At 48.8% G+C, this 13,848-nt stretch overlaps 1 protein-coding gene across 2 annotated transcripts in view; it reads left to right on the top strand.

The window, feature by feature from the left end:
- Srrm3 (serine/arginine repetitive matrix 3) overlaps positions 1-13,848 on the top strand; it is a 67,359-nt gene that overhangs the window by 24,339 nt on the left and 29,172 nt on the right. Inside the window, exons 2-3 of one of the 2 annotated variants that reach the window (XM_028766194.1) lie at positions 4,732-4,988; positions 8,921-9,022. In XM_028766194.1, coding sequence (XP_028622027.1) covers positions 4,756-4,988; positions 8,921-9,022 — 335 coding nt within the window. In that variant the 5' untranslated portion in view covers positions 4,732-4,755. The remainder of the gene's footprint in view (positions 1-4,731; positions 4,989-8,920; positions 9,023-13,848) is intronic. The other variant, XM_028766195.1, reaches the window with a different exon arrangement.

Raw genomic sequence — 13,848 nt, 5'->3', positions numbered from 1 at the left:
CCCTGCCTAGAATCCTCCAGTGAGGGGCTGGGGGCGTGGCTCAGTGGCAGAGCCCCTGCCTAGAATCCCCCAGTGAGGGGCTGGGGGCGTGGCTCAGTGGTAGAGCCCCTGCCTAGAATCCCTCAGTGAGGGGCTGGGGGCGTGGCTCAGTGGTAGAGTTCCTGCCTAGAATCCCCCAGTGAGGGGCTGGGGGCGTGGCTCAGTGGTAGAGCCCCTGCCTAGAATCCCCCAGTGAGGGGCTGGGGGCGTGGCTCAGTGATAGTTTGCCAGGCATGGGAAGAACCCTGAATCCCATTCCCAGCACAAGGAAAACTAAGAAGACAGAAAAAGGAGAGTGTGCAGACAGCAGGACTGACTGTGCCATGTGTTCTTTCTCCACCCACCTTTTGTAACTGTCTTTGATTTGTTCCAGTTCTGTTCAATGAACTCCATTTATGTAGGCACTTGACTGATAGCAAGATTCAGAAGCTCCAAGGCTACCCTAGGCTTGTAAATCCACAGTGACAACAGCAAGTGACAAGAGATTGGAGAGGGTGGTACCAGCCATCAGGATACGGAAAGGCTTCTTAAAGTTGACTGTGCCTGTGAGTGTGGCTGGGAGTCTGTAGACAGAGCATCCTGGAAGCTAGGCATGGTGGCTAAAGCCTGGAACGATAGCACCGGGAGGCTGAGGGTGGGGAAAGTGAATTGGTGGCCAACCTGGGAGATGTGGTAGTTCGAGATCAGGGCGGAGTATGGAGTAAGACTCCATCTCAAAAACAAAGAGCATTATGGGAGAGTGATCTGCAAGGAGGTAAAGGAGGGAAGATATATGACAGCAAGGTTGTGCCACAGTGATATGCCAACATAACAGGCTATTTGAATCTAACACCAAGACATGAGTCGGCTTATGTAGCCGGGCTGGTCTTCCACGTTGATCATGGAAGATGGAGGTCTGAGGGCAGGGAGGCCTGGCAAGATGCTGAGCTGGGGGTGGAGATGATGTCACGGGAGAGAAAAAGTGGATGAATGGGAACCATTGTGAGGAGAGAGGTGATGGATCAAAACTGTGTGTGTGTGTGGTGTGTGTATGTGTGTGTGTGTGGTGTGTGTATGTGTGTGTGGGGGGGTGGGAGTGTATGTGTGTGTAGATGTGTGTATGTTGTGTATGTGTGGTATGTGTGGTGTGGTATGTTTATGTGCATGTTATATGATATGTTCATATGTGTATATATGTGTTATGTGTGTTTGGTGTGTGTGTATGCAGGTGGGTATACGTGTAGATGTGGGGGGTAAATGTATGTGTATGTGTGTGGTGTGTATATGTGTGTGTGTGGTGTCTATATATATGTGTGTGTGTGTGTGTGTGTATGTAGATGTGGGGGTGTTTGTGTATATGTGTGTATGTGTATATATGTGTATGTATATGTGTGTTGTGTGTATATATGTATGTGTGTTGTTTGTATGCATGTATGTGTATGTGTGTATATGTGTGTATATGTGTTGTTTGTATGTGTGCATATGTGTGTATGTGTATGTGTGTATATGTGTGTGTGTCCCTGAGGAGAACTGAGTTTGAGGTTCAGGGCTGTTCCATGGGCAGAGGTGGGAAACTATGTAGGTCAGAGACGAAGAGGGATGAGTTAGGATAGTGTCTCAATTTCTTGTTGCTGTAATAAAATACTCTGACAAGGGGCAGAAATTATGGCACATGGCTTTTAATCCCCAGCACTCAGAAGCCACAGGCAGGCAGATCTCTGTCCATCTGAGGCCAGCCTGGTCTACATGGCCAGGTCCAGCTCAGAGCTTCATAGTAAGACCCTGTCCAAAAAAAAAAAAAAAAAAAAAGCATTACTCTGAGGAAAGCAACTCAAGAGGTCAAGAATTCATTAGGCTCACAAGTCAGTGCTAAAATCCATCCCTCCAGGGAAGTCGTGGTGTTGGGGACTTGAAGAAATATTCACAGCCAAGAGCAGAGAGCAATGAATTAAAGCCCAGGTGACAGTGCTTGGCTCACACTGTCCACCCTTAAACAGTTTAGCATTCCCTGCCTAGGGAATGATGCCACCCACAGTGGACAGGTCTTTCCCACTTCAATTAATTTAATCACGATAACCACCAACAGACATGCCTACAGGCCAACTCAAACCAGACAGTCCTTCACTGAGACTCCTCTCTCAGGTGGTTCTAGATTATGTCAAATTGACAATTAAAACTAACCATTACAAGCAACTTCCTTCTGTAAGTCCCCAGGAACTCAGCCAGCATAAGGAATGTGGATGGTATTCCTAGCCACAGTTGGGAATCAGAGACTCAGAAATGGGCAGTAATATCCTCAGGGTCACACAGCAAAGAGGAAAGGAGTCTGATCTAGAACCCTGTTGGTGAGATATCTGTCCAGGTCAATTAATTGGCCAGGCCATTTTTTAAAAAGCTAATTGGGGCTGAGGTTACAGCTCAGTTGGTACAGTGCTTACCTGGTATGTGCAAAGCCCTGAATTCCATCCCCAGAGGAGTGAGAAGAAAGAGTGTTGTTAAGATGGCTCCAATCTGTACATGCCCAGCCTCTATCCTTTGCATCCCACACCCTGAGAATGAGACCTTCAGTTGCTTAGCAACTAGCAGAGCCTTGGAGAAAGGACCCGGAAATAGCTTAGGAGGCGGTTCCCTCTGTTAAGATAGAGGTCGAGTGTGTGTGTGTGTGTGTGTGTGTGTGTGTGTGTGTGTGTTCTACTTTTAGCCTACCAGTGTCAAGGCTTATTACCTCCAAACCAGGCCTCTGCCCTACCCCTAGCACTGGAGAGGACATGGCTTTCTAGACAGCTAATTTTCCTTGTCACCTTGGGCAGTCCTTGGGAGCAGTATTTCCAGAACAAAGGAGAGGTGCTCCTATGAGACTACCCCCTGCAATGTTAGCTTTGGAAGAGTCAGCCAGATGTAGTGAAGACTGAAACTACACCCAGAGTAAAAAAGAGAATGAAATCAGAGAAACTCCCATTCCTGCAGGGTTGCTGTGGATGCAGGTTGGAAATTAGCAGTATGCTGAACAAAGCTAGAACAGTGTGTCCTGGGCTATGGCTGGTTTAACCTGAGCCCGGTGGCTGGAGATGCAGCCAAGATGTTAAGCACTGACCTGGCAGGTACCAGGTCCTGGGTTTGAGTGCCAGCACTGCAAGCAAACAAAACAGCTGAAGTTGGACTGGAGAGGCAGTTCAGTGGTCAAGAGAACTTGTCTGTTGCTCTTGCAGAGGACCCAGGTTCGATTCCCAGATGGTGGTTCACAATGATCCATAAACCAAGTTCCAGGGGATTCTCTTCTGACTGAGGCACACCTATGGTGCACATACATACATGCAGACACACATATGGTGCATATACATACATGCAGGGAAGACTTGAACACATAAAATAAGTTCTTAATGTCTTTTTTATTTTAGTTGTTTTTGTTTTTCTGATACAGAATTTCTCTTTGTAGCTCTGGCTGTCCTGGAACTCTCTCTGCAAACTCAGCTGGCCTCCCAAGTCTGCCTACCTCTGCCTCCCAAGTGCTGGGACCAAAGTCATGTGTCAAATCCAGGAGTATTTTTTTTAAGGCTAAAGCTGTAACTCAATGGTAAACTGCCTGCCATTTATGAAGTCCTGGGGTTCCATCCCAGCACAAGAAAATAAGATTTTTGAAATTTTATATTCATAGGCCCTATAGGCATGGTGGCGCATGCCTTTAATACCAGCACTCAGGAGGGAGAGGCAGGCAGATCTCTGAGTTGGAGGCCAGATTGGTCCACAGAGAGAGTTGCAGGACAGCTAGGGCTGCACAGGGAACCCCTGTCTCGAGAAAAACAAAACAAAACAAGCAATCAAAAAAAGACAAAAACGCCAGGCAGTGGTAGCACACGCCTTTAATCCCAGCACTTGGGAGACAGACACAGACGGATTTCTGAGTTCGAGGCCAGCCTGGTCTACAGGGTGAGTTCCAGGACAGCCAGAGCTACACAGAGAAACCCTGTCTCGACCCCCCCCCCCAAAAAAAGACAAAAACAAAAACTTCTGTGTCCTTTATTTATTGGGTTGTGTGGGCATGTACTACACATAGTTCTGGTATATGGAGGTCAGAGAACAATTTGCAAGAGTCGGTTCTCTCTTTCCATAGTGTGTGTGTGTGTGTGTGTGTGTGTGTGTGTGTGTGTGTGTGTGTTCTGAGCTTTGAACTCTGGCCAGGCTTGGTGGCAAGTGTCTTTATCTTCTGAGCCATGTCACTAGTGTCATATAAGATTTTCTCTGAAGTTACTTGGGACTGGAGGGGCTGGAGGGTAGAGAGCTTACCCAGCATGCACAAAGCCTGGGTTCCATTCCTAGCACTGCATAAACCGGGTGTGATGGCACATGCCTGTAAGCCCCAACACTTAGGAGACTGAGGACTATCAGAAGTTTAAGGTCACCCTCGACTACATAGCAGCAAATTGGAGGCCAGGCTGGGCTATAGGAAACCTTGTCTAAGGAAAAAAAAGTGAAGGAAAAACAAAATACAAAGATCTGGCCTGCACCCATCCACTGTACAGATGGGGAAAGACTGGTGTGGAATACATTCATGTCCTGAAGTGACGGTACCCGCGCCCCCCCCACAGCGTGAGAACAAGCGGATTAGAGCCACGAGTGGGCCCTAAACCTCCAGGATTAAGTCATAGAGAGAGAGCTCAGCCAGTGGCCGAGAGGTGAGTGACCACCCCACCTTGTGATTTATCTGTCCCGCAGAGCCCGCCGCCGAGGACCTGTGTCATGTCCTCCACCGTGAACAACGGGGCTACCAGCATGCCAGCTCCGCCGGACGCCGCCAATGGCTTCCCGCAGCCCGGCGCCTCGTCCGGGTCCTGGCCGCGCGCGGAGGAGGAGCTGCGCGCCGCCGAGCCGGGCTTGGTGAAGCGCGCACACCGGGAGATACTGGACCACGAGCGCAAGCGGCGCGTGGAGCTCAAGTGCATGGAGTTGCAGGAGATGATGGAGGAGCAGGGGTGAGTAGGGCGTGGCGGGAGGGGCGGAGCCAGAGGAGATGTGGGTGGGGCGAGATCAAACTGTTCGGGCCAAGGCACTGGAGCTGTCAGAGGCGGGGCTAGGGCGTGGCTAGAGCAAGGAGTGGTAGGGCAGTGGTTACACTATGCTGGGTGTGGGGGGGGGGCTTATTGCAGGATGGCAGGGCAGAGACAGACAGGGGGCGTGGTTGGATATAGTAGACGGAATCTGAGCAGAATGGGGCGGGGCGAGACCAGAGACTAAGTATCTGGTGAGGAGGAGTCAGAGTAGGGGCGTGGTTGGGATGCGCTTTGTGCTTGGAGAAATGGGCAAGGGCGGGGCCCAACAAAGGATATGGTTAGTATGTGGTTGTAATGGGTACAGCCAGTCTATGCAGTGGTTCCGCATGCACTGAGGCTGGGTGCAGAGGGAGGGGCAGGGCTAGCCATAGTGTCTGGCAGGAGTAAGGTAGGATAAAACCAGAGCAAGAGTGTGGATGTCAAGAATGGAGGCACAGGGAGGAATGGCAGAGTAGGGGTGTAGCTAAACTCTCCAGAAGGGCGCCTAGACAGGGAATGAATGGCTTTACTTCCGGGAGAAGTGCGAGGCTATTTGTCCGAGCTCTTGGCAGTGGTAGAGCTGTGCCCAGGGACTTTGTGTGGCAGAGCAACGTAAGAGGAGAACGGGGAGGGGTGGAGCCAGGACTGAGATGGTCGTGAGCTTGGGCTGCACTCTAGAGTTTGGTACCCCAACAGGGGATTGGGGGGGGGCTGTAGGGCATGGCTGTTCCAATTGAGAGGACCTGCCCTGGATATGGTGGAGCTGTGCCAGGGATATTGGTGCAACAGGGAGCGTGGCCGAGACCAGGACTAAGCAGGGAGCTTGGCCTGGCTTGGTGAGTGGATCTAGAAGCAAAAATTGAGATGCTGCTAGGGCCTGATCAGGCTTGTGGCAGGTGCCACATCTGATGAGGCTGACTGAACGCTGATCCTAGTCTGCAATGCTGGCCTTGGCGGGGTCAACAGCGGTTGGGCAGCGCAAGGGCAGGGTTGGAGTAGGGTTGAAGTGTTCAGGGAGGGCTAGGTGTCTGGGTCGGAGCATGGTGCTGAGTCTGAAGGAAACCAGGAAACAGCAGCCTAATCCAGCGAGGAGGTAGAGTCTGGACTAGCTAAGTGGAGCCACCAGCCCAACTGGTCATTTATTCTTTAGGTCAGACAATCCAGAAGCCATCTCTGACACTCTAGACAAGGCTCCAATTCACAGAAGCCCCAGGGATGCATTCCCCATGCCCTGGATACACCCAGTGTCAAAAGCATAAAGACCTATAAACATAAATGACAACTCAAGGCCTCAGTTTCCACAATCTATAAAAAGGATAGAGACGCCAAACTAGTCAGACAAGAAAACAGGGAGTTTTCTAAGTAACCAGGCTTCCTGCAAACTCACCATGATCTTTAAAGTGTGGTTTCCCCTCAATCTAGTCACTGAGATGGACAGTCCTGGACTCAGAACTCACTCCTGTCCTCAGTCACACATGCATACCATCCACGCACACACACGCACACAGGCACACACACACACAGATACACAGAGATGCACACACACAGATATACACATACAGACACATGTTTGCACGCACACACATTAAGTAAATAAAAATTTACTAACCTTGAACTTTGCTATGTAGACCAGACTGGCCTCAAACTATGAGATCCCCAGCTCTTCCTTCTAAGTGCTGGTATTAAAGGTAACCATGCCTGACCAAAAATAAATGAATAAATTAAAAAAACTTTTAAAATTGTTTAGCACCAAGTTGGTTTAGTGAGACATTCCCACTCCCCATGGACACAGGCCTGAATATGGGAATCTGATTAGGATCTACCAGCTCCAGAGAGAACCCTTGGCCCCTATCGTATGAGACACTTCAAATTTCAATAAAACTCAGGCCTTGGGCTGGGGCTGGGGCTTAGGATTGTCTAAAGCCCTGGATTCCATTCTCAGTATTACATAAGACCACGGGACGCGGTACACTGTCTGCAGTCCCAGCACCACAGAGGGAGATGCACTCGGCTCGGGAACGTGAGATTATTCCTGACTACACAGCCAGTTTGAGATCAGCCCGGACTATGCGAGAACCTCCCTCAAAAACAAAGACCCAGGGAATGAGAGTGTATGCCTTTGATCTCAGCACTCAGGAAGCAGAAGCAGGTGGATCTCTGTGAGTTCAAGACCAGCCTGGTCTACAGAGTGAATTCCAGGATGCCAGAGCTACATAGTGGGACCATGTCTCAAACAAACAAACAAACAAACAAACACACCACTTGTTTGAAAAGAGAGTTGAGGGCTGGTGAGATGGCTCAGCAGTTAAAAGCACCAACTGCTCTTCAGGAGGTCATGAGTTCAAATCCTAGCAACCACATGGTGGCTTACAACCATCCGTAAAGAGAACTGATGTCCTCATATAGGTGTCTGAAGACAGCTACAGTGTACTTTGGGCCGGAACTGGAGGGCCGGGCCCAAAGCAAGAGAGGGTGAGGGGGTGGGGGGTGGAGGGAGGCCAGAGCAAGGTGGGACAGTGTGAGCAGGGCTGGAGCAAGAGGGAGAAGGAAAGGGGGAGGGAGAAAAAAAAGAAAAGATAATTGAGAACCCCACTTCAGAGGACTTAAAAAAACTCCAGCTCCAAGGGGGTCTAATGGCTTCTTCTTCTTCTGGTCTCTGTGGGCACCTGAACATATACATTAAAACACACATTTAAAAAAAAAAGAAATATAAACATTTTAATTTTGTTAAGGTTTATTTATTTATTTAGTGTATATGAGTGCCTGTCTTCACACACACCCAGAAGAGGGCATCAGATACCATTATAGATGGCTGTGAGCCATCATGTGGTTGCTGGAACTTGAACTCAGGGCTTCTGGAACAGCAGTCAGTGCTCTTAATGGCTGAGCTATCTCTCCAGCCCTCGTCTTCCATTCTAAACAGTGAAAACCCTGGAGGCTATGACCCAAGACTCATTCACTAACAGCCACAGACAACTGTTAGTGCTACATCAGGCATGAACTGTGTGTGCACAGCCCTGAAGGACAGCCTGTGACCCCAGCCCTAAGACGCTGAGGCAGGGGTATTAAAAGGTAGAGATCAACTTGGATTACAAGTGAGTTACAGGCTAGCCTGGGCTACACAGCAAGACACTGTTTAAAAAAAGGAGTTGGAGAGCTGACACAGCAGTTAATAACCCTAGCTGTTCTTCCAGACGACCCAGGTTCGATTCTCAGCACTCACACGGTGGTTCACAACCATCCCTAAGTCCAGTCACAGGAGATCTCTTACCTTGCTCTGGCTTCCTTGAGTACCAGGCACATATGTGGTCCACAGATAGACACACAGACAAAACAGACATACTCAAGTAAGAATTAAAACTTTTTACAGTTCATACCATGAACTTAATAACAAACAGTATTAAGAAGTTTAATGACTGACTGCTCTTCCAGAGGTCCTGAGTTCAATTCCCAGCAACCACATGGTGGCTCACAACCATCTGTAATGGGATCCGATGCCCTCTTCTGGTGTGTCTGAGAACAGCAACAGTGCACTCATATAAATGAAATAAAGAAAAGGAGAAGGGAGGGAGGGAGGGAGGGGGAGAAATATAAAATACAGAGAGGAGAGAGAGGAAGATGGGGAGGGGAAGGGAGGAGAAAATAAGGGAGAGGAAGGAAGGGAGAGGAGGGAACTGAACGAAGCAGAAGGCAGGTGAGGAGGCATAGGGAGGGAAGGAGATGGGGGGGAAGGGTACAATGAAATAGAGTAACAAACCTACAAAACAGTAGACACCACTGAAGTGTGGGCAGTGAACAAGGGCTGGACAGTGGTGGGAGTGTGCTGAAGGCACGACCTAGGGTTAGCAAGCCCTCATGTCCCCTGTTCCCCACAGGTACTCAGAGGAGGAGATCCGGCAGAAGGTCGGGACATTCCGGCAGATGCTGATGGAGAAGGAGGGCGTACTGACCAGGGAGGACCGGCCTGGCGCCCACATGTGAGTATTTGCCTGAGTGGTGGTAAGGGAGGGTACATCTCACGCTGCAACTGATGGGGACTAGGAGTGGGGGGCAGGAGGTGTTGTCCAGATGCCCATTAGGGGAAGGTGAGTGAAGGACTTCATGGACTCTGCCCACTGGAAACTTTGGCCTGGCCCAGAGTACAAGGTACAGACAAGGATACTGAGGATCCCTGAGGGCCATTTGCTGCCCACCTGGGTCCTGTCTATGGGCTATAAAAGCCAGGGGACTTCAGAAATGTTCAGACCCCAATACTGCAACCAACTGACAGTGTGACCACAGGCTAGCTACAAGTTAGTCAGTAGGTTGGTTATTCCTACCTGTAAAATGAACTCCAGAATAAGCATGAGATGTGCCCTAGATTGTAGAAAGCCAAATGTCAATGGGCTGGGCACGTGGTTCAGTGGTAGAGCCCCTTCCTAGAATCCCCCAGTGAGGGGCTGGGGGCGTGGCTCAGTGGTAGAGCCCCTGCCTAGAATCCCCCAGTGAGGGGCTGGGGGCGTGGTTCAGTGGTAGAGCTCCTTCCTAAAATACTCGAATGAGGGGTTGGGGCTCAGCCTTAGAGCACTTGCCTAGCATGCTGGAGGTCGAGCATGGGAGAAAAAACTGTAGAAAATGGAGAATTGGAGAGATGGCAACGTGTAGCCCAGTGCGGTGCCTGACAATGTACTCAGCAAATCCTCCAGGACACTTTCAGAGGGGTCCCCCTTGCTGATGGTCCTTTCCCTACCCAGCACTGAGGCTGTACAGGAAGCTGGCGAGGCTCCTGGTCTTTCCCTCAGCACAGATGCCTTCCTGAGTCTCCAGATGCCTTCCCGAGTCCCTAGACTTCTGTCCACTTTTGTTCTACAAAAACCTAACTAATGATTTCAGGTTCTGTGACAGAACGCTTGTCATGCTACACAGTGAGTTCAAGAAGAGCCTGGGATACATCAAAAGACCCTGTCTCAAAAACCAAACACTCTCCAAGGCTCTATGAACAGTTTATGGTTGCTAGGAAAGAAACCCTTAGGTTTTGTTTTAACATTTATTTACTTATTGTATGTGTCTCTGTGTGACTGTGAGTCAGTGTACATGCATGCCAGGGTGTGCATATGGAGGTCAGAGAACAACTTCTGGGAGTTAATTTTCTTCTTCTACCGTGTGGGTGTTACAGATTGAACTCAAGTCATCAGACTTGGCAGCAAGTGTCTTTACTCACTGATTCATCTTGTTGGCCCATGAGATGAAAAAAAAAATTTCTTTAGTGGTGTAGCCCCTGTTAAGTTATTCTGCAAATAACTCTTCTCTCATGGTCCTGTGTGCAACCTTAACAAAACACACTGGATCAAAAACAAACAAACAAACAAACAAACAAACAAAACACACACATCAGAGCCTGGAGAGATGGCTCCTCAGTTAAGAGCCCTAACTGCTCTGCAGCTCAGAGCTCAGTTGCCAGTTTCCTTGTTGTGCTCCCCACAACTGTCTGGAACTGCAACTCTAGGAGACCCAAAGGACTCTTCTGGCCTTAGGCACCTGCATACATGTGGCACGCATTCATGCACACACACACAAATGACAAATATTTGTAAATGCAGGGCGGTGGTGGCACACACCTTTAATTCCAGCACTTAGGAGGCAGAGACAGGTGGATCTTTGTGAGTTTGAGACCAGCCTGTTCTACGGAGTGAGTTCCAAGACAGCCAAGGTTGTTAATCTTTGTGAGTTTGTGGTGAGTTTGTGGTCTTCAGAGAAAGTTGCAGAACAGCCAAGGTTGTTACACAGAAAAACATTGACGAAAGAAAGAAAGAAAGAAAGAAAGAAAGAAAGAAAGAAAGAAAGTAAGAGTGATTGTGTGTGTGTGTGTGTGTGTGTGTGTATGACATATATAGCCTGGAATTTGCTATGTAGTTGAGGATAACCTTGAACTTCTTTTATTCTTTGTTTGTTTTTGGTTTTGTTTTTGGTTGTTTGTTTTTTTTTAACAGTTGGGCATAGTAGCACAAGCCTTTAATCCTAGCGCTCAGGAGGCAGATGCAGGTAAGACCAGCCTGGTCTACTCAGAGAATTCCAGAATAACCAGAGCTACACCGTGAGACTCTATCTCAAAAAAAAAAAAAAAAAAACAGAGACAGAGAGAGAAGGCATGAACATGTGCAGATACCCACAGAAGCCAAAAGAGAGCATCAGATCCCCTGAAACTGGAATTGCAGGTGGTTGTAAATCCATTTGCCGTGAGTGCTAAGAACCAAACTCAGTCCTCTGCAAGAACAGCAAGTGCTCTAAACCATGGAGCCATCTTTCCAGCCTGACTTTGAACTTGTGATCTTCCTGCCTCCGCCTTCAGAGTGTTGGGATTGCAAGTATACACCACCGTGCTCAGTTTAGGCCATGCTTGGAATGGAGTGCCAGGCCTCATGCATGCCAGGCAAACATGCATTTAATCCACTTGGCTTTGAATCTCAGCCTGAAAACGGGGTCACTGTTTCACTTGGGATCCCTAATACAGCATAGCTCTCCCAAGTTTTGCACAAAGCTCCCGTTTCGTCATTCATGTTGGGAGAGGGTTAAACAAAAAGCCTTCTAACTAGGTGCATATAATGGCATTAAAGACACTGGGTGTGCTGGCACACGCTTGTATTACCAGCAGGAGTTCAGCACTGTGGGCGGCAGGGAGGTTCTCTGGGACTTGCTGGCTGCCAGCTTACTTCCAGGTTTAGTGAGAGACTGACTCAAGAGAATAATACAGAGATAGAACACGATGTTGTTGTCCTCCTCCTCCTGTGTGCCCATGCACGTGGGCACCAATCCCCCCTACACACATACACATACCCCACACACATATACAGCACACACACACTCACACGTACAACAGAGATTAAGACATTAATAATAGAACCGCAACAGCCACACCCAGATGTGCTCAGCTTCCCAGAGGCTGGCAGCTATCCGCGGTGCTGAAACCAAGCTTGTTCTTGGGCCTGAAGTGGGCACAAAGGTGAGGCAGGGCTTGCCACTGCCTGGCCACACACTTTCCTATGGACCTGGCATCTGAGCCAGTTTTCACATCTTTGGTGTATAGGGGAGAGAGACAAAGGCTCCATCCATGTGTCAAAATCTCTAAGCCCAAGGTGAACATCCTGGCCTCTGGCTCCACAGCCCCAGCTATATGACTTGGGCAGACCTTTGAGTTCCCTAGCTCTTCATAACTTTGCATTTAACGTGAAGGTAGGATGCTTCCCTCCTAGGCTTGGTAGGCCTGGAGGATAGCCCAATGGTAGAGCTCTTGCCTAGAATCCTCCATGAAGTGCTGGGGTATGAATCAGCTGTAGAGTATCTGCCAAGAATCTACCTCCCACCCCAGTAAGGCTCTGGGGATGAGGCTCAGCTGTAAATCCCTTGCATAGCATGCAGGAGGCTCTGGTTTCTATCCCCAGCATAAGAAAAATATAAATAAATGTGTTAATATCCGGCACACTGCAAACACACATCACTGCTAGGTGGCCACCACCACCACCTGCCTGACTCATGTGCTCAATTGTCTTTGACTTCAATTGTCTTCAATAATTGACTTCAATTGACAATGTCTCAATTCCCGTTGACTTCTAACATGGTTTCTCTGCCACAATGAGTTAAACCTCTGATACCATTAACAAAACAGCTCACGTTGTCTGTGTCATGTACTTTGACCACGTGTCTGCTTCCCTTCTGCCTGGCTGTCCCCATGCTGCCTGCCAAGTGTAGGGTTTCCTCCCAACTCTATACAGCCCGGAGTCCCTGGATTTATGCCTTGGCCTCCAGTCTTGACATTCCACAAGTTATAGACTAGTGTTTTGGGGCATTTTAGGTAAGTTCTCTACCACATAAATATACTCTTACCCCCAAATTTGGAAGCCCCTACAGTTAACAAGAGTAGGTGGCAGGAGATTAGCTCAGTGATTGAATGTGAGGACCCAAGTTCAATTCCTGGCACCCACATGGTGGTTCACAGCCATCCCCAATTCTTGTCCCAGACGATATGATGTTGTCTTCTGACCTCTGTAGGCACCAAGCACCTACATGGTACACGTGTAAGCATGCAGACAGGATACTCACACATAACATAAAATAAATCTAATTTGAAAAAATTTTTGTAAACAATGAAGGCAGACCCAGACTGAAAGGGACCCACCCTGTGGGTCTTTGGGGGTCATTACGAGTTCACACTGGCTTCAAAACAGAGGTGGGATCACCCCTCGGAAGCAGTCCCTCTTTGCTGGTGTGTTAACTGACTGACAAGAGTGATCATTTCCTGGGACAATCCTCACTCCAGATTGCCATCAGAATATTGTATTGCTGCCATGTCTAGAAATGACCCTAAAAAGAGCCAGAAGCCAGGAGAAGGCTTTTGACTGAAAGCAGAATGTTGTTTGGAGATGTTTTCCTTTGGATGATGGACCCTTGGGTGGGAACACAGTGTGTTCGTTACCACTCCAGACCTGTGGTCAAAGTACAGGACACAGACAGCTTGGGCTGGGTTGTTAATGGTGTCAGAGCTTTAATTCACCATGGCAGAGGAAGCATACTGGAATAGATGGCACACATCGCTGTGGCCAGAAACTGCCCGAGAGTCAGGAAGGGAGCAGCACAGATGTGTCCATCAAAGACATCCCCACAATGCCTCACTTCCTTCAACTGGTCCCACCTCACAAAATGCCACCACCTCCCAAAAGCATACCTATTCATATTTTGCTTTTTTGTTTATTTACACTTTCTGTCTCTCTCTCCCCCCGCCATGTGTGTGTGTGTGTGTGTGTGTGTGTGTGTGTGTGTGTGTGTGTGT

Source organism: Grammomys surdaster, unplaced genomic scaffold, assembly GCF_004785775.1.
Source record: "Grammomys surdaster isolate TR1022 unplaced genomic scaffold, NIH_TR_1.0 166, whole genome shotgun sequence".
NCBI classification, from domain to species: domain Eukaryota; kingdom Metazoa; phylum Chordata; class Mammalia; order Rodentia; family Muridae; genus Grammomys; species Grammomys surdaster.
Note: the sequence above shows the minus strand (reverse complement) of the source record. Positions and strands in the feature narration are given on the sequence as shown.